This window comes from Fistularia commersonii, chromosome 17 (assembly GCF_037954325.1).
Source record: "Fistularia commersonii isolate RoL2024-O1a breed Wild chromosome 17, RoL_Fcom_v1.0, whole genome shotgun sequence".
Lineage (NCBI taxonomy): Eukaryota > Metazoa > Chordata > Actinopteri > Syngnathiformes > Fistulariidae > Fistularia > Fistularia commersonii.
Genome location: NC_141300.1, coordinates 1888100 through 1907925, shown reverse-complemented (window position 1 = coordinate 1907925; position 19826 = coordinate 1888100). Strand labels below are relative to the sequence as shown.

The following is a 19826-nucleotide window of genomic DNA, read 5'->3' as shown; positions in this document are numbered from 1 at the left end:
AATTCTTTGGCGTTAATCCTTTTAAATCTTCTTTTAATTGAATCCCCGCCCAATATTACGTGTCTGAGGTTGATTGTTAGGAGGATGGAGCTTTCTGGACCCTGTGATCAAAATTCCATAAACACAGGACAACTGAATCTTTAACATCAGTTATCCTGTGGTTGCTGAAATTTTAACAATCGGAAAGTTCACTGAAATTTGGAGGGTTGCTGCTCCCCGTTGGACACTGTTAAACTGAAAGGTCACTCTTTTTCTTATCTGAGACCCTGAATCGTCCGGATGTGTGAATGGTTGCAATGGATCCAGGATGAAAGCAGCCTGACTGCAGCATTAACTGCATAGATGATGAATGGATTAATATTCTCTATTGTCCCTGTTTTCTTCCTAGCTTTTCCACATTCCGAAAAAAAAAACAAAGACAGCAAAGACGCCGGAAACCTTGCACGAGCAGATGAACCCAAAACAAAGAGGACAATCAGATCAAAGAGACACTCTGAGAAGGAAATGAACCAATTTATTATCTAATGTTCCATCATCTCCAGAATAATAAAAACAACTCTGTTGCAACAATTCCACATTTAAAATACTCTTGTCTCGTTGCTCACTTTGGTTTAAAAGACGTTCAAAAGCAGGAGAAAAACCAGGAAACCATAATTTAAATTATAACAATTAACTCTACGCTCTAGATCTACATCTGGCGCCTGAGAGGTCAGCGAGGAGGCACCGGCGGCGTCCTCGCCGGGGAAACATCTAAACGAAACCGTGGTCCTCAGGTGACGAGAAGATGGGAGGTCAGTGTTGGACATCTGGAGCTTAAAGAAAACAATCCTATAGGTTAAAAAACAACAACAACAACAACAACAACAAAAACGCCTTTTTCTAGCTGTTAAAACCACCGGAAATCAAAACCGCAAAGAAAAGAACCCAAAGGAGGAAACTCAACATATCTTTGGTCGAGAACGTTTGGATCACAAGACGTACAAAGTTGATTGTGTTGCTCTTCACACGTCGCGTGGAAGCAGACAACTCTTTGGAGCCTAGCGTGGTGGGCGTCGCCCGGAAGGCAGGTGGGTGTAAAGCTTTGACCGGAAGGCGTTCAAACCGACGGACACACACACACACACACACACACACACACACACACACACACACACACACTCACGCACACCGGCGTTTTTGGTTTGCGGCGGTGAACATCCGCGGCGCGATGGGAGAATCTTTGGGTACGAACTCGATCTTCTCTTTGGGTCTCGTCTGCAAAGCCCTTTCGGCGTTGGGGCTGCGTTAAAGCTGGAAGTCGGCGTCGCAATGGCGCTTCCACAACATCTAATGCACTTTAGTTTCTCTCCTCTTCTCTCTCCGAAAGCTTTTCCAACCGCGAAAACACAAAAAAGCAAAGGGAGACCCTCGGGCGGGAAAAGGGAGATGGCGGTCCGGCGGCCCCGCCCCGAGGTCATATTGCATGCGCCATGGTGGACAAGGAGGTAGTCACGTCAAATGGAGGTAGGAAGGTCCGGGCGGAGGGCGGGGCCGCGGGAAGGAAAATAAATACAGCCGACGGCGGCTGGCGGTGGACATTCATCACAGGTGAGCTTTGGTTGAGGCCGCGTCCACGAAACGTCACGCGCAGGTGAGGAGGTTCCCAAAATATTAAAAAAGGGTTTGTAATTGACATTCATCGGACGTCCTGAGGTAGATCTGAAGAAGGAGGCGCTCCAGCTGCTATCTGGAGTCGGAGGCAGAGCAGAGGCGGGGGGCGTCAGCCGGACGGAGGGGATGTTTTGTGACGGCGACGTCATCATCCGGCGCGGGGCCACAGGGATCCGGCGGGCCGCTCGTCTCCTCATTGCTCTCCTCATTGGAGAAGTTCCCAGAGTCTCCCGTCTCCTGGCTGCTGTGGGAACTCTCCGAGTGGAACGGCTCCTGGGTTGCTGGCGGCGGCGGCGGCGTGGCGGATGGTCGCTCCTCGTACTTCAGGATCGTCTGTCCAGGCCGGTAGAGACCGACCCTCTGCTCTGCCTGAGGACGAAGACCGACCCGGTCACTCGCGCATGGCGGAGCGGCGATGGAGAACGGCGGCGGGGAACCCACCTCGCCACCGAGCAGTGGCCACCTTCTGCTCCGGTCTCCGACGCCTGCCGGTGCAGAACCGCCCGCCACCATGCGTGATCCACCCTGGAACAGGGGGGGAACTGGGTGAGGGTCCTTCTTTTGGAGGGTTCTATGGTGGAGAACCCATGCTTGATGGCTCACCTTGGCGTCCATGAAGTGGTGGTTCATCATGGGGATCAGGGCCTCGGCGTTCTCCGTGGAGAAACCGCAGCGTGGTCCTCCTCCTGAGCCGGGTGGAACCGCGATAACTTTGTGGCCGGGGGATTTCCTGAAAGTCAGAAGTGTTATGAACCTCTGGGATGAAGATCCTCCCCAGGTCCGGGCCCCGCTCCATACCTGGGCCTGCCCTTGCTGATGAGGATCAGGGCGCACATCACGATGCAGGCCAGGGCGATGCTCACGCCCACGATGATGCCTGTCATGGACCGCTGGTCGATGTGGTAGAGCCCGTCGGAGAACCCTGGAAGGCGGGAACAGCCTGTCATCATCTCAGCGACCTCCACCTTCACGTGACCTTCCTGTGACGGAAGCCCGTTCCCACCTGCTGCGTCCGGGAAACCGGCGGCATGCCGGGGGTTTGTCCCACGATGGCTGCTTCCATGCCGCGGGGCTAACTCCACCACCTTGGAGAAGGGCCCGTCGCCGACTTGATTGGAGGCGGAGATCTTCACCAGATAGACATTCCCCGGTTCCAGCTTCTCCAGGAGAGCCATGGTGTGGCTTGCTGCGGGCGAGAGGCAGAGCTTAGACCGGAGCGGCAACCCGCCCGTCGGACGGGCCTCGTCTTCTTCCTCACCATCTCTGTGCAGGGTCTGCCAGAGGCCGGCCGTCCAGGACCTCCGGGAGGCGTAGAGGATGGTGTAGCGCGTGACGACCACGTCGGGCTCGGCGGGCTCCCTCCAGGACACCAGTGCTGTGTCCTCCTCAATCAGCGTGGCCCGCACGCCGGCCGGGGGCCGGCCCGGAGCTGCAGAGGAGACCACATTAGCTCCTGGAAAAAAAACCCGGGTGAGGCTCGGCGGCGGGGGTGACCTACCTGCCGGCGGCGTGCGGTGGTACAGGGCGGGGCTCCAGGGGCTGGAGGTCTGGTCCGCGTGGAGCCGCACCACGAACTCGTAGCGGGTGTTGGGGCGGAGGTTCTGTACGACGGCGCCCTGCTCCGTGCTGCTGTCAAAACACAGCGTGAATCGTCGCGTCCGGCGTACGCCAGCCAGCCAGAATATTAGGGACGCTAGCTTACGTTTGCAGATAGCGGATGGCGCCGGCGTCGTGCGTGCCCACGGGTGTGCAGCGGACCGTGTAGCTCACCGCCTTCCCCGGGGCGAAGGCGGGACGGCTCCAGCGCAGGGTCACCTCAGAGGAGTTCCCCACCAGGATGGTCACATGGTCCGGGGAGGGGGGTGTGGCTGCCGGCTGGTCTCTGGCCGCTAATACACACAAACACACACACACACACACACACACCGTGAACCCTGATCCCGAGGGGGCTCCATTGTGACCCGATAAGACCGTGCACTCACACACACATCCCGGCGTGCTGACGGTCTGGTCCGTCTGGTAGCCGTGGCCCGCTGGGCTCACCGCTAGGATCTTCACGTGGTATTTTCTCCTGGGGTCTGGAAGGAGAAGATGAGTATCAGCTAGGGGGCTTCAGGAAATTCAAGTCCACGGCTGGAGGCTCAACAGGATCATGGGAAACCCCCACATGTCCACGACCCCTCCCCGTGCGTGAGCAATGAGTGGTCCCTCAACCCTCATGATCGATAGGGACGATGGAAATTCTCAAAGCCCTCTCAGGCCATGTTTGTGCTAAAAGCTAAAATCGCAAACTTGTGAGGGGGTGGGTGGGGTTCGGGGCAGTGGGAACCTTCCGCCCCGGAATATACAATTACACCTCCAGCTCCGACCCCGGGAGCTGCCGCGGCCCCCCGGCTCCTAAATCAGGACGTTTCCGAGGAGCATTAAGATTTGCTTTATGTCTCTGGGGTCAAAGGTCAGCCTCTGGGTATTGACCAGCGAGAGGGGGGGGGGGTCGAGGCAGAAGGGGGGCCGTTCAGCTGCTGGGGTTCTAAGCCCATGGGACCATGGGTGGAAGGGGATTGGAGGCGGGGTTTGACTGGGGTCAGCGGGTCAGGCCAAGATAGAACAGAAGGAATCCGGGCCAGGACCAGAAGGGGGGCCAGCCGGGGGGGTCTGGGGGGGGTATCTGAGCCGGGTCCCCTTTGTTCCCCCTTTCATGTTCTTCCCGCCGCCCTCACGTTGTCGCCTCGGACTTGGGAGGAAAAAAAAAACCAACCAAAATACCAGAGAGGTTCTGGATTAGTGGAGGGTGAAGAGGCAACGGAGGGGCAAAACCAGGAAAGGGCTCGTTCTCGGCCCTTATCTGCCCCCCCTCGGGACGTAAATGGACGGGGGGGTATTTACAGGAGGGGTCACTAATCTAAGACTGCTGTCTCACGGCCAGAGGTCACCGCTGCAGTCCGACTATGGCCAACCCAGAAGGGGGGGGGGCAAGGGGGGCCGTTTGTGTATTGCAGTGTCCGGCTGGGGGGGGGGCATTGACACAATGGCCGGGGATAATTATGCAGCCACGGGGTGGGAAACGGCAGTGGGAGGGACATCTGGACTCCGACCTCTGACCTCCAGGAGGCCGATCTGGCTCAGTACTGCAGCCGGACTGAGTGGGGGAGCAAATGGGAGCAAAACCAAACAAAGAACTGGCGGAGATGTGAGTCCGGAGACCTCGACGTTCACTCAGGAGGGAGCAGAGCAGGACCTACCCAGGCCGCCGATGGTGCGCGAGAAGGTCCGGGGCTGCAGCTGGATCACGGGCTGCTCCGGCTGGCCCTCCTCGTGGTACCACAGCCGGAAGCCCATGACGGCCACGGGGTCGGCGGGGGGCTGCCAGCGGGCCACGACGGAGGTGCAGTTGAGCGCCTCCAGGTGGAGACTCGGGGCCGAGGGCACTGGGGAGGGAGGACATCGGAGAACGTTTACTCCACGAAGCGGTGGGAGAAGGTGGTCCCGCCCGCTGCGCGTCAAACTCGGCCTTTGGAGGCCAGCGGTCTGCAAACCTCCCCTCGAGAGGCCCCGGGCCTCCCCTTTACTAGCCGTGACGGAGCCGCCTCCTACATCACTGACAGCGAAGGCCAAAGGTTCGAATGCTGCCACACCACACCGGAACCACAGGAGAACCTGGTTCTACGCTACCTTTGCCGCCGGAGGTCCTGGGCGTCCGGTGGGACGTCCATGCCGATGGCTCGCACCAGCCCACGCGGGTCGCCACGGCCATGCGCAGCAGGTAGATGGTGTCCCGCTGCAGGCCCTCCAGGAGGTGTTCCGTGGCATTCTGAGGAAGCTCCACCGAGGTGACGCCGCTGTCGGCGGCGGTGCGGAAGGAGAGCCGGTAGGCCGAGACCCGGCCGCGGCTCACCTTGGAGGGCAGCGGCCGCCAGCTCGCCAGGATGTCCGTGGAGCTTCGGCTGGTCAGGCTGAGCTCCGGGGTCCGCAGGGGCACTGCAGGGGGAGGACAACGCCCGCGGCTAAGCTAACGCTAACGGGCTCGCGCGAGCAGAGCCGGAAGATAAAGGCCTCTCACCGTCTTCCAGCGTGTGCTGGCTCACTTGGTCGGACATCCGGCTGGCTCCCATCGGCATGTAGGCCACCACGTAGAAGGTGTAGTTGCGGGCGGGCTCCAGGTCGTCCACGATGTAGCTGGTGGTGTCGTTGCCGATGACGACCTGGTACTCCTCGTTGTTCAGACCTAGGAGACATCAACATCTAAGGTGGACGTTGTGCTTGTAAACAGAGATGCAATGATGGCGGTGCCCCTTCTCGTGGAGGACTCAGGCATCTCCTCCGGGGGAACCACGCCGACGTGTCTAGATCTTCTCTTCGCACAGCAATAAATCAAGGCGGCCCTGTCTGTCGAGCCTTGAGAAGAACGATCAGGGCCGTAGACGACGGGCTCAGCTCGGCCCTCTGCCATGACCGAGCAGAGGCGAGGAACGCCGCTCGCATTTTCTGGAGATCCTCGATCTCGGCGCTCCCGCCTGCTCACCTTCAGCCTTCGTGTAATGGACGGAGTAGGCGATGACTTTGTCGGCGTTGTAGAGCGGCCTCTCCCACGCCAGCAAGATGGCGGAGCTGGAAATGGTCTCGGCGTGGATGTTCCTGGGCGCGCTGGGCCTGTCCTCGGACATGACCACGATGAGGCGGGCCAGGGACAGCACCGAGCCCAGCTCGCTCTCCGCCATGCACTGGTAGATGGCGTCGTCCTCTGGGATGATCTGGGTGATCACCAGTTTACTGCAACGGATCAGAGAAGGACCGTCGGTCCATCACGTAGCCCCTCGATGACCCGCGCGTACGGCCGATCTCGGCAAAAGGTACCTGTTGTACATCTTGATCCTGCCGTTCAGGTGGACCTCCTGGCCGTTCTTCAGCCAGCTGATGCGGGGGGGCGGGACCCCTTGGGCCTGGCAGGTGAAGCGGGCCGTGCCGGCCCTGGGACGAGTCTGGCTTTCCGGACGCTCCACGATTGACGGCGGCACTGAAAACGAGCGGACGGGTGACGTTCATGTCGGTCGGCGGGCATTCGGCTCGCTTGCTTCGAGCTACTCACCCAGGACGGTGAGGTTTGCGGCGGCGATGGTGTAGTTCCTGGTCCCGGGGGTGGTGGCCCTGCACAGGTAGACCCCGCTGTGCTTAGAGTTGACATCTCCAATCACCAGGTTCCCATTGCCAAGCACCTTGGCCTTGTAGACGTCGATGGGCTTGCTGTCGGCCCGGCTCCAGGAGATGATGGGCCAGGGGTTGCCGGTGGCCACGCACTCCAGCACCACCGTCTGGTGGAGGGAGACGGTGGCGTTCTGCGGCCCGGCGATGATCTTGGGCCTCTGCGGCGGTTTGGGGCCATCATCTAGTCCAGGAGGTGAGGGGTCAAAACAAGGCACCTCTGCCGTAGAAGGTGCCCGGTTTGGGTCTGCTCACCTCGCCCGACTGTCAGCGTCGCCTCCTGGCTCTTCACGCGGCTGCCGATGTTGGTGGCCACGCAGCGGTAGCGCCCGGCGTCCTCCGGACGGACGTCGTGAATCTGAAGGACTCCGTTGGGCAAAACCGTGATCCTAAGAGAACATAACAAAAACGTGAGCGACGCCGAACTTCAGACGGGTCGAGGAGAGGCCAAGCCCGGCACCGTCGGCTTTACCTGTCGGTCTGCGGGGGCAGCGCGCTTTGGTTGAGCTCCCAGGTGATGGCGGCAGGGGGGCTGGAGGTGACGGCGCAGGAGAAGCGGGCCACCGAGCCCTCGGCCACCTCCGCCGACGTCGGGTGCACCGCGACCCTGGAGATACCTGCGGGGACAGTCAGCGAGAACCTCAGACCTCCAGGATCGCCCGGCGTGATATCAAACGCTGACGGGCGAGGACCTCCTCCTCCTCGGCCATTGAAGATCTTGCTTTTGTGCAGGCGAGCTTTGAGGTCACATGGCGACCAGCTGCTCTGATCAATGGATCAATGCGGGAGGGGGAAAGTGGGGGTTGCTTTGTCGTTGATAAAAAAAAGTAATCAATTCACTTTTGCATTAGAAGAGGCCTCCTGGGGACGACCCAGAGCTCCACTTAGACTCTGGTCTTGGAGTCGCATCCGGGTCTGGTGGACTCAGACCTCCTCCCATGGTCTGGAGCTGTGGGCGGCCCCCTTATCTCCGCGTGGAACACCCTCTTTAAGATATGAACAATGACCTTCACTCATCAAGGTGATAACCCCAGCCCCACCTCCTCTTCCTCCCCAGCCCCGCTCACAGGAGAGGAGTCGATATTGCGTTAAAGAAAATCAATCACCCGGTTTCTCCCACTGAAACTCCTGGGAATGGCGAAGGGGCCGCCAGGTTGTTGACCACCCCCGGCTCAGACGAAATCTTGGCAAAGGAGCGGTACGTTGTGTTTAAATGGTCCCATCAAGCAGCAGAATTAAAGGAAAAGGTCAGAAAAATAAAGAACAGACAGACAGACCCTCTTCCACTAAGCTTCCACCAAGGGGGGCCGGGGGGGGGGCCCTCGACGAGCCGATCTGCTAATATGGTCACCTCTGTTGTTATGGTGCAAATCAATGTCGAGGTCAACCAGCACAAAGGTTTCTCTGAAGGGGTCAAAGTTCACTTGAAAAGCAGCCCCCCTTCCGCCGTCCCCAACACCCCCGACACCCCTGAATCCATTCACTCGGCGAGAAGCTGCTTCTCATGGTGGGGATGAGTTTGGGGGTGCCTATCACGGCTGGAATAAAGCAGGACTCCGTGAACCCACCTTCTTATTTTGCTAGTTCAGAGAAATTTAAATGAACAAGGGGGGCGGGGTGGCGCTTCCTGCATGTAAACACTTTTTGGTACTAAAAAAACAGGCCGTAAACACGTCCTGCGTGTAAATGCATTTGAACACATCATGGATGTAAACATGCCCTGCATTTAAACACTTCCTGCACTAAAACACGCCATGGTTTTCAACACTTCCTGGCTTTAAAACGTCTTGCATGTAAACACTTCCTGTGTGGAAACGCTTGGTAATGTCAACACTTCCTGGTTATAAACGCTTCATATTTGCAAACGCCTCCTATTTGTAAACACTCCCTGGTTGTAAACACTTCCTGTTTGTACACACTTCCTAGTTGTAAACAATTCCTTTTTGTAAACACTTCCTGGTTGTAAACACTTCCTGCATCTAAACCCATCCTGTTTGTGAACACCTCCTATTTGTAAACACTTCCTGGTTGTAAACGAGTTTCCACCCCCGTTCTCTGTGAAAAATCGGGGCAGTGGCTCAAATGGGGAAAGCGACCCGTCCTCAACAAAAGGGCCCCTGACAGACGGGGGTGTTTCGGGTTGGGGTCCCGGGGAAAGAACAGCGGGGCGGCCCGGTCGGAGCAGCGCCGTGACATCACAATAGCTTTCGCCGCTGACCCCTGACCCCTGGACAGAAGGAGAGCAGGGCGGGGGCCCCCGTCCTCCAGCCCCGCCTGCAGATGACCACGACCTTTAACCCCTTTCTCTCACAAAGACGTGGCCACGGCCCAAACTTGGCCTTCTATAGGAGGAAAGGGTTATCTGCAAAGATCTGATCACATCTACGCTTTCCACTTCCAGCACGGCTTTACGTTGTTCGCTATCACCGTTTCCCCCCGAAAAAACCTCCGACACCGGTCCCTCGGCCCTCTGGTCAAGATGGCCGCCCATCACCATGACAGCGGTCACGGGACTTGGCCACTGAGACCTGTGAAACGTGTCGGCGGCGGACGGGATCCGGCTGAATGGCCGCAGCTGGCCCCCGCCGCTGACGTGGACAAACAAATGCCCTGAAACCCTGGCCTTTTCTTCTGGGGCGTTCAGGGGCGCCGCCAAACAAAAGCCGGACGGCCTTTCAGGGTTGCCTCTGTGTGGCGGACCATTCAGCGCTCACACGGGGCGGCGGCGAGCGGCGGGGACAATAACGCGGCCTTGCTAGCCCCGGGCACGGACCCTCGGTGGGTTATCAATTCACAAACCCCCCTTTTCCTAACGCAGGAAGGTGACCGAGGACGGACTCGGTTCTGACTGTTCGTGGCGTTTTTACGAGCCATCGTCGACGCCGGCTTCAACCGTAACCGCCGCGACAGCTGTGAACCCCGGCATCTGCTTCCCATCTCCAGGTTAACAACCCCCGAGGTCCCGACGTCGTCGAATGTCCATACTCACTTGCGATAGTCAGACGAGATCTTTGGCTTAGGATGGCTCCGTACTTGTTCTGCGAGAGGCACTGGTAGAACCCTTCGTCCGAAGTGCCGTCACCCCGGGCCGTCTTTGGTATGTGCAGGGAGCCGTTGGCCAGGAAGCGCACGTGCTCGCTCTGGTCCAGGCGGAGGCCGTTCTTCAGCCAGCGGATGGAGACCGGAGGCTGCCCGTGGGCCTGGCAGTCCAGGACCACCGGGTCCTCCGGCAGAACCGTCACATCGCTGGGCTCGGTGATGAAGGACAGCTCGCTGAAACACAACACACCTGCGGGGGCGGGGGTGGGATGTCGATCAAAACCCTGATAAGGACTTTACACACACACACACACACATGCACTGATCCTGCGACTAAAGTGAAAGAAATGTGTAATTATAACAGAAATCAATGGGAAATATCCAAAATGATAGGTCCGGGGTTTGTGGCGCTGAAGGGGGAAGCAGAAAAGCATCCGGAGGGGAAGCAGGACTCCGCGGGGGAGGGGGGGGGGGGGTGCAGGGGGACCCGACGAATCCCTTTAACCAACATTTCAATGTTTTCATATGAGACCGTGCACGGACACTCACCTGGCGACGGCAGGACCAGGAACAGGACCGGGAGCAGAACCGGGACCAGAACATGCCGGATCTTCATGTTAGACGCTGCCATCTGTCCGCAGGTTCATGTTGGCGCCCCGGCGCTCCGCTGCGTGTAGTCCGTCCGACCCTGCAGGACCTTCTGCAGGAGGACGGCCGGCGAGACGAGCAAGTGTGTGTGCGCGGGGGGGGGGGGGGGGATGCCCCGCGCACGCGCAGAGGAGGGTCGTGCGTAGCAACAACGATATCCAGGTTTCTGCTTCCATTCAACTAAAGAGAAGTGATCGAAAAGTATTATTGTTCATTTTTGTTTTGTCTGCGGAAGTTCTCAGTCATCCAGGTCATGGGGAATTCTTGTCTTGGCAACTGGACTTGAATTTTAATAACATTTCGACAAGAATACTTGTTTTGGTTTAAAGAGCGTTTTGGCCATAAAGGATTTTTTGTACAGTCATTTATTTATGTATATATATATATACAAGCAAACATATGCATAGACATATATATATATATACACTGCTCAAAAAAATAAAGGGAACACTTAAAAAACACATCCTAGATCTAAATGAATGAAATATTCTTATGAAATACTTTGCTCTTTACACAGTTGAATGTGCTGACAACAAAATCACACAAAAATGATCCATGGAAATCAATTGTATCAACCCATGGAGGTCTGGATTAGGAATCACACTCAAAATTAAAGTGTAAAAACAAACTCCAGGCTGATCCAACTTTGATGTAATGTCCTTAAAACAAGTCAAAATGAATCTGTGTTGCTTCCTGAGTGGACACTATGATTTCACACAAGTGTGATTGACTTGGAGTTACATTGTGTTGTTCAAGTGTTCCCTTTATGTTTTTGAGCAGTGTATATATATATATATATATATACTGCTCAAAAAAACCCTAAAATAAGACATCCTCGATCTGAATGAATGAAATGTTCCTATTAAATACTTTGTTCTTTACATAGTTGCAAATTCACACAAAAATGATCGATGGAAATCAAATGTATGAACCCGTAGTGATCTGGATTTGAGTCACACCCCAAATTAAAGTGGAAAAAACACACGACAGGCTGATGTCCTTAAAACAAGTCCGAATGAATCCGTGTTGCATCATAAGTGGACACTTTGATTTCACACAAGTGTGATTGACTTGGAGTTGCATTGTGTTGTTTAAGTGTTCCCTTTACTTTTTTGAGAAGTATATATTATTGTCTTTTTTTTATTATTTATTGCTCCTGTCTCACAGGTGGATAGGAAGTGACTTTCAGGTGCAGTTTCACACCAGAGGGTCCATTTATGACTGCAACGGGCCAAGCCCAGGGGTTGTGCACTTTATGGGGAATTAAAATCAAACACTTGGCTTGTCAAAAGAAACCAGATTAGTAATTTGTGTCATTACCGAGCGCTCACTGCTGCAGCAGTGGTTAGCACTCCTGCCACACAGCAAGAAGGTCCCTGGTTGGATTCCCGCAGGGGGCCTTTCTCTCCATGTTCTCCTGGGAGAGCCTGAATTGAACAGATATGTTGGTGAGACAGGGTACGGTTGCAAGTCTTTAACATCTCATTGTACCAACATCTGTAGTTGCTGTTCAGGAGACAACAAGATTGTTGCAATAATGATGATATAGTCAATTGGAGTCATTTATCAATATCATTTTGCATCAGTCTGCGCTCCACTGCCATAATGTCTCACATTTTTGTTGTTTGTTTACTTGTTGTTTGTTTATCCTATGATGATAAACTCATCTAGTTATTAGCGTATGGCGGAGGATTTGGATCACATGCTAAAGGCTTATATGAATAAAGAAAACAATTTAAATGTTATTTTTAACATGTCCATTGCCGTCGCACATTGCCGAGTTTACATTGCGGAAATGCAGATTAAAAGAAAAAACCAGCTCATCCACCAAATCGAACTCGGCGCGGAATAAATCGCCAGCATTGATGACGACGAGTGACTTCCGCCACACGAGCATTTCAAAACAAAAGCCGGTTATACTTGACGTAAGAAGGCGACGTCGGCAAGCGGGTGACGACGCGCCGCACCAACAAATCGCTCCATTCGGATGCCATTTAAGACAAAACCTAAAATCCCCACTACTGTTCCTGCCCGGTAAACAAGCGGCTCCGCGGTGTGCGCGTCTTCGACCCTTCCGTCGGTTGGTGGCCGGTGAGTCAGAGTCGTTAGCTTGATGTAGCTAAAGCAAGCTAGCACGGCGTGGTGTGCCAGGAGCTAGCGGGACTTAACGAACTTTTTACTCCAATTAATGTTTAAAAAAAAACTATTTTGCGATGGCTGCTTTTAGTCATAAAACGCCACGCTGACGTTTCACCTGTCATATTATCGACACATGACACATCTGCGTCAAGCTAACGGGGGCTAACTAACTTTACACTCTCTCTCTCTCGCTCTCTCTCTCTCTCTCTCTCTTGCACCTTCATGTCGTCACTTCCGGTGTGCTTAGCGAAGGATGGCGGTGGAGCGCTTTGTGGCCGCAACCCTTGAGCTGCTGCAGGAGGAGAGGGAGGCCGAGGTGGAGCAGACCAGGTGTGTGTGACTGTTACCATGGAAATGGCCACTAGAAGAAACAAAAGTGGAAGTAGTTGCGAGATCCTACACCCCCCATAATGCCACTCTAGTTTCATGAGAAGTTTTAAACCTTGCACACATTCACTTTTGCGAAGATGGCACTTTTCTTATTTCTTCGATGGCTTACTATGGGTTCCCTATATGCAAAGTGAAGAGCCTGGTCTGCCGGATACAAGAAGACTTCCTTAGGAGACTCAGGTCTTTCAATGTTGGCAGAACCGCGCTGCAGATATTTGATCACACGCTGGTGTTCATCGTCATCTTCTACGCTGTAGTGCACTGGGGCGGTCGGCTAAAGGCGACAGACGCTGCTTCTTCTTTCCTTTTGGCTTTTCCCTTCAGGGGTCGCCAGCGAATCAACCTTCTCCATCTAACCCTATTCTCTGGATCCTCCTCTCACTATGTCCAAAAATCTTCTCTGTGGTCTTTCTCTAGACCTCCTGCCTCCTGCAAAGGAGTGTTCATGTCCGAGTATCTCAGTGATCACTTTGTCTTGGTCATACATGTCCTGCACCCCTGTGACAAATTCTTATTTTCCTGTGGGCATTTCCCTTCAACGAATCAACCTTCTCCACCTAACCTTATTCTCTGTATCCTCCTCTCATCAGGAAGGCTGACTCCGTCCTTGGAGTTGAATTGGACTTATTAGTGGAGATTCGTAGACGTAGTGAGAGGGGACATGAAGTGAGTTGGTGTGAGAGAGGAGGATACAAAGAATAGAGTTAGATGGGGAAGGCTGATTTGCTGTGGAGATCCCTGAAGGGAGAAGAAGTGGAGGTGTCTGAGAGGAGGATGCTGAAGTAGCTGCTCAGTATCAGGGACAACACCTCTCACCCCTTGCGTGCCGGACTGAAGTCCTACCAGAGCATCACAGAACGTCTTTCTTACCCGTAGCCTTCAAGCTATAGAACTCTGTAGCCTTCAAGCTATAGATCTTTTGCGAGACGGAAACCTGAAAGCAAGAAAATCAATATCATGTTTCCGGTGAATGGATTTAATGTTGGAGCCTTTTGGGATGGATAAAGTTCTCCTCTATTCTGTTCCCAGGGCATGGCAGGAGAACGTCTCTCGGAAGGACCTCCAGGACAAAGGAGTGTGCCTTCTGAAGCTGCAGGTCGCCAGCCAGTCCACTGGCCTGTATGGGCGAACCGTGGTGGTCTTCGAGCCGAGGAAGCATCTCGGCTTCGTGACCCTGCCAAGCAACAGCTTCGGCCCAGGTGCGGCGGGAGAGCAACGCTTCGGAAATACGTTAGCCGTCACGTTTGGGCCGAAGCCTCACCTCCATGTTCCCTGCAGGAGATATTGTGGGGTTGTACGACGGCACTGGATGCGGTGCCGACTCTCTGGTCGCCACGGGGGTTGTGACCAGGGTCACCCAGGGTTCGCTGAGCGTGGCCTTCGATGAGACGAGGGACGGGCTGAGCTTTGACACTGACGGCCTCCACAGCCTCCTGAAGCTCGCCAACGATGTCACCTACAAACGGATGAAGAAGTCAGTATCCTCCCCGCCGACGTCCAGGCCTCGCTGCACTGACGGACATTTAATTCCTACCCCCCTCTCCTCGCGGCAGCGCTCTGAATGTGCTGAATGGATACGGCGGCGGCCCGGCCGCCAATTTGATCGACGTCGTGTTCGGGGAAGCCCAGCCGTCCTCTCAGCCCAGGCCCGGTAAGACGACCAGCTGTACGCTAATAGATAACGTGACGCGGCTTGAGTGTTCATAAAACGGATAAGAATGGGGAGAAGCTGCAGTAGATCAAGCCTGAGAACCCGGGAACCTGCCCAGGGCCTCGGGAGAAGATACCTGCCACGCACTGACAAAAGTCCTCGTGTTTCTTCTGGTTCTGCCGTCAGACGAGGTGGAGTTCTTCAACCCGAACCTGGACGAGTCCCAGCGGGAAGCCGTGTCCTTCGCCCTGTCCCAGAGGGAGATGGCCGTCATCCACGGCCCGCCGGGGACCGGGAAGACCACCACCATGGTGGAGATAATCCTGCAGGCCGTCAAACGAGGCCAGAAGGTCCGGAGAGACCCCACACAGAAGGCTTTCCGTCTCGGTACGTTGTGATGATGTGGTCGATGGTTGTGGCTCTTGTGCAGGTTCTGTGCTGCGCCCCGTCTAACGTGGCGGTTGACAACCTGGTGGAGAGATTGGCCCGGTCCAAAGCCAAGGTCCTGAGGCTGGGACATCCCGCCAGGCTGCTGGAGTCCATCCAGAAGCACTCCCTGGACGCCATCCTGGCCCAAAGCGACCACGCGAACATCATGGCCGACATCCGCAAAGACATGGACAAGGCCTTAGTAAGGACCGTCGCAGGCCGATGCGCTTCCTCTCCTCCGCTTCCATGACGATTTGCATATCCCCGACCTCCCTTCCAGCTGGGAATGAAGAAGATGCACCACAAGGGGGAGCGAGCCAATCGCAGGAGGGAGATCGGGGAGCTGAGGCAGGAGCTGAGGACCAGAGAGGCCGCCGCCATCGGCCAGATCCTTCAGCGCGCTGACGTAGTTCTCTCCACCAACACGGGTCAGCGAAGGCATCACGTGAGGAGAACCGTCAACCAACAGCATGTCAAGCTCTAATGTGTGTGTGTGTGTGTGTGTGTGTGCGCAGGCGCCCACGGCGAAGGCCCGCTCAAGTACCTGCCGCCAGATCATTTTGATTGGACGGTGATCGACGAGTGCGCCCAGGCCCTGGAGAGCAGCTGCTGGATCTCCTTGCTCAGGGCGCCCAAGTGCATCCTGGCCGGAGATCACAAGCAGCTTCCGCCCACCATCATATCCCAGACGTAAAAACCGGCGATTTGACATCCGCCGTCACGTGCTGGCGTTCTGGTCGGTCATCCGGCGTTTGGCTCCACAGGGCGGCGTCCAAAGGTCTGTCCCTGAGCCTGATGGAGAGGGTGGTCCAGCTGCACGGGGACGCGGTGGTGCGCATGCTCACGGTGCAGTACCGCATGAACGCCGCCATCATGGCGTGGGCCTCCAGGGAGATGTACGGAGGAAAGCTGACGGCGCACGCATCAGTGGAGACACACCTGCTAAAGTGAGGAAAAACTCAATCATGAAGTAATCCTCCTCACAGCCAGAAGCTCCTACATTGTTCAGACGATAGGGTGCGCGGTTGGATGTCTGTGATTGGTCCAGGGAGATAGGCTCCACCCCCCCACCAACATGACCCTGAATGAATGAGAGAAGGTCCTGAAAGTGATGTTCTCCTGAGGCAGAGATCTTCCGGGGGTGTCCAGCGTGGAGGAGACCAGCACGCCACTCCTGCTGATCGACACGGCCGGTGCCGGCCTGACGGAGATGGAGGAGGCCGAGGAGTCCAGAGGAAACCAAGGTCCGCCGCTCCGTGTCCACCTCTGAAGGCTGCGGACGCTCACGGACGGTGTGTTTGCTGTCCCCAGGCGAGGTCGACATCGTGGAGATGCACGTCGACGCCCTGACGGACGCCGGGGTGAGGGCCCGGGACATCGGGGTGATCACGCCGTACAACTTGCAGGTGAGCGGAGGAACTCCGTCCAGATCGAAGAAGTTCACGCGGGGTTCCTCAGAAAGCCGAGCCTCCACGTGGAAGGTTCCCGGTCTGGACATGGTGGTCGATTCTCTGTGTTCTCCATCTTCAGTTCCAAAAAGTCAGCAAGTTCTTCTAAACCAGTGGTCCCCAAACCACAGCCCACCTCCGCATTTTGCCCGGCCCCCGAACAATACCAGAGATGCATTATGATTTTTTTTTTCATTCCGGTCACGTAATCGTGACTTGTACATGCATAGAATGTAACATTCTGTGTCACCCCTCTGCTGTCTGTGCCTTATCTGAAACCCCTCCCTCAAAAAAATAAAATCCTGGACACACCCCTGTCAATTAACACAGAATAATGGGGAAAAGATTAGAAATAGATTCAGAATGCAGGGTATTTAAGCTGGAGTGGACAAACAATTATTTTTTTGTTCAATTCAAAGAAAAAGCTCATCTGCCAAGAGATGTTGGCTGTATTCAAAGAATACAATCTGTGCGACGCTATGAATCCCACCACAAAGACAAGTATGATAGCTTGCGAGGCCAAATGCGAGCAGACAAACTCTCAAAGCTAAAGAGTGGACCGTTAGCTCAGCAGAGTACATTTGGGAGGTGTGTCCCAAGAAGAAAGATGTCTTAAATGTCGCGAGTCTGTCGGCGACTACAATCACAAGACGCGTTGAAGAAATTGGCGGTAATGTATATGCCCAGCTGCAGCAGGAGACGAAAGAATTGGACTTTTTTTCATTAGCACCAGATGAGAGCGGCGGTGTGCAGGACACAGCGCAGCTGCTAATTTTTATTTATTTTTATTTGAGGAGTTAGTGCAAACTTTGAAATGTGCAGGATCTGGTAGCCCTCCAAGTCCCAAAGGGACTACGACTGGGGAGAATATTTTTGGCAAAGACAGAAGAACGGGGTCTGATGAACATATATTGGTAAGCTTACTTTTCTGACTTGAACAAGCCATTCTGGGTACAAACAAATATAATCCTAATGATATTTACCGGGATAAAATCCGTTCTACAACCATACTGGTAGTGAAATGTGTTGTGTTGGTATCGCTTCGGTTTCATAGCCTGCTTGCTTTCTGGTTTTCACTGTGAATTTGATGCAAGAGAGCTGCGACGTTAATGTTCCCCTGCCTTTTTTTTCCGTGAAACACTTGAAAAGGGTTATTTGGTTATTATTCATTTCATAAATAGTGTTATTTATTCCATTAATAATGTTATTATTTATTTTCGGATTTTTTTAAAATTTTTTTTTCCCCCGTCAAGATCCCAGAAAGGGTTAATTTTTGGGTATGCGTGGCTTTCTGGAAAAGAATAAATGTTTACGTTTAGACACCTCTGCAATCGTCACACTTTTTGTTACAAACTAGCCTGGTCCCCCTGTCAAGAAAGGAAAAGTTATTTGGAAAGTCTGGGGACCCCTGGTCTAAAATGTCTGCAAGTGTGAATGAGAGGGTGAATGTCGGATGATTGACACCTCAGATTGTCTTCTCCACAGGTGGACCTCCTGCGCCAGAAGCTCTCCTCCAGACACCCAGAGCTGGAGATAAAGTCAGTGGACGGCTTCCAGGGCCGCGAGAAGGAAGCGGTGGTCCTGTCTTTGGTTCGATCCAACAGAAAAGGTAGCTGAGCTCACCTGGCCCCGGAGCTACCTGCACGGCCTTCTAACTTACCTTCGTTCCAGGCGAGGTGGGCTTCCTGGCTGAGGACCGAAGAATCAACGTGGCGGTCACCAGGGCAAGGCGCCACATCGCCGTGGTGTGCGACACCCAGACGGTGAAGAACCACGCCTTCCTGAAGTCCCTGGTGGATCACATGACGGAGGTCGGGGAGGTCAGGACGGCGTTCGAGTACCTTCACGACGCCGTGCCGCAGAACTACGTCCGCGACCCGAAGTCGACCACCACCTCCACCAAGGAGAAGGTCGCAGGTCCGCCTCCAAGGAAGCCGAAGTCCGGCCAGAAGAAGCCCGGCGTCCAGGAGCATGACGGCCGACGCTCCGAGCCCCGTGGCTCGGAACCAGAGGAGAAAGAGGAGGACAAGACCAGACGGGCCGAGATCAGGGAACAGGTGGAGAACTTCATGAAGGACTTCAGCCGGGATGAGCTCCAGTTTCCGTCTTCGTTCAACTCCCACGACCGGCTGCTGGTCCACCAGATCTCCGAGGAGCTGGGCCTCCTGCACGAGAGCAGAGGGGAGGGCAGGGACCGCTGGATCACCATCTCCAGGCCACCTGGTTCAGGAGGAGCCGAGCCACCACCAACAGAGGAGGGAGGAGGAGGAGGAGCTCCCCAGGAACCACCCTCCATCCCCGATCCCCCGGGACGTCCGCCGGTCAACCTCCCTGTGGATTTAAAAAGCTTACACCTGGAGCGGATGAGGCGGGAACATCGGAAACGGGAGGAACGTGAAGAATGCAAGAAGAACCGGAAGACCTCGGCGGCGGCGGCAGGAGCTTCATCTAGGAAGGCGGGCTCGCTCAAAGGTTCCCTCCGCAAATCCTGAGCCCTTCTTCCAAACTGGTCTGCTCTGGAGTCCCTGGACCTAACCCTCCTTCCCTCCGCAGGGAAGAACCGGATCAAGCCTGGCGCTGTGGCCGCCGCCGCCACCGTCGCCGGGGACGACGACCTGGACGCCCTGCTCAGCGCGGTGGTGAAGGCCGACAGCGTCTGCAGCTTCATCGGGTGCAAGAAGTCAGTGCTGACGCTCGGCCAGCTCTGCCCCTTCTGCAACCGGAGCTTCTGCCTGAGCCACCACATCCCGGAGGTACGGCCACCTTTGCAAACACGACGCGGCTCAGAAGCTAAAAGCCCCGCGTGTGTCTTCAGGTCCACGGCTGCGGGGACAAAGCCAAGGCCCACGCTCGCATGAGGATCAGCAGGGAGGGTGTCCTGGTGCCGGGCGGCGGGCGGAGGGATGGCGGCGTGGACCCCGTCAGGAAGGCCCACCTGCAGCGGAGGCTGGACTCTAAGCTGAAGGACATGGCCTCGCAGAGGAGGCCCAAGGCCAAGGAGAAGGACGGCTGACCGTGTGTGTGTGTGTGTGTGTGTGTGTGTGTGTGTGTGATGCTTGGACTTTTTGGGTTTGACTCTAAATACACTGCGCAGAGAATCCCTCATTCGTCTAATTTTTGGAGTCTTTTATTTTGTAAACGAGACAATCACCATACATCAGACGACAGGAAGTATACCGAGCCACGTTCACAACAGTCAGAATATGGGACATAAAGTGGGTGGCAGGGGGTTT

At 55.2% G+C, this 19826-nt stretch overlaps 2 protein-coding genes across 2 annotated transcripts; one reads left to right on the top strand and one right to left on the bottom strand.

Annotated features, from left to right (window-relative positions):
• Window positions 1–527: 527 nt before the first annotated feature.
• On the bottom strand, window positions 528–10565 carry LOC147224699 (protogenin B-like). The gene is made up of 19 exons (XM_086162903.1): window positions 10438–10565; window positions 9839–10138; window positions 7322–7466; window positions 7105–7238; window positions 6737–7033; window positions 6505–6664; window positions 6173–6420; window positions 5711–5875; window positions 5323–5628; window positions 4893–5078; window positions 3633–3728; window positions 3353–3539; window positions 3149–3276; window positions 2909–3079; window positions 2654–2836; window positions 2449–2572; window positions 2254–2380; window positions 2092–2175; window positions 528–2019 (listed from the first exon to the last, which is right to left on the bottom strand). Exons 1-19 carry the CDS (start codon window positions 10517–10519, stop codon window positions 1723–1725), a joined length of 3420 nt encoding a protein of 1139 aa, XP_086019029.1. The 5' UTR covers window positions 10520–10565; the 3' UTR covers window positions 528–1722.
• Window positions 10566–12457: 1892 nt separating this feature from the next.
• Window positions 12458–19707, top strand: ighmbp2 (immunoglobulin mu DNA binding protein 2). The gene is made up of 16 exons (XM_086162837.1): window positions 12458–12627; window positions 12923–13005; window positions 14095–14264; window positions 14344–14539; window positions 14619–14716; window positions 14903–15066; window positions 15147–15347; window positions 15426–15573; window positions 15661–15835; window positions 15910–16092; window positions 16274–16389; window positions 16457–16551; window positions 18079–18202; window positions 18265–19065; window positions 19147–19346; window positions 19409–19707. Exons 2-16 carry the CDS (start codon window positions 12929–12931, stop codon window positions 19604–19606), a joined length of 2946 nt encoding a protein of 981 aa, XP_086018963.1. The 5' UTR covers window positions 12458–12627; window positions 12923–12928; the 3' UTR covers window positions 19607–19707.
• Window positions 19708–19826: the final 119 nt, after the last annotated feature.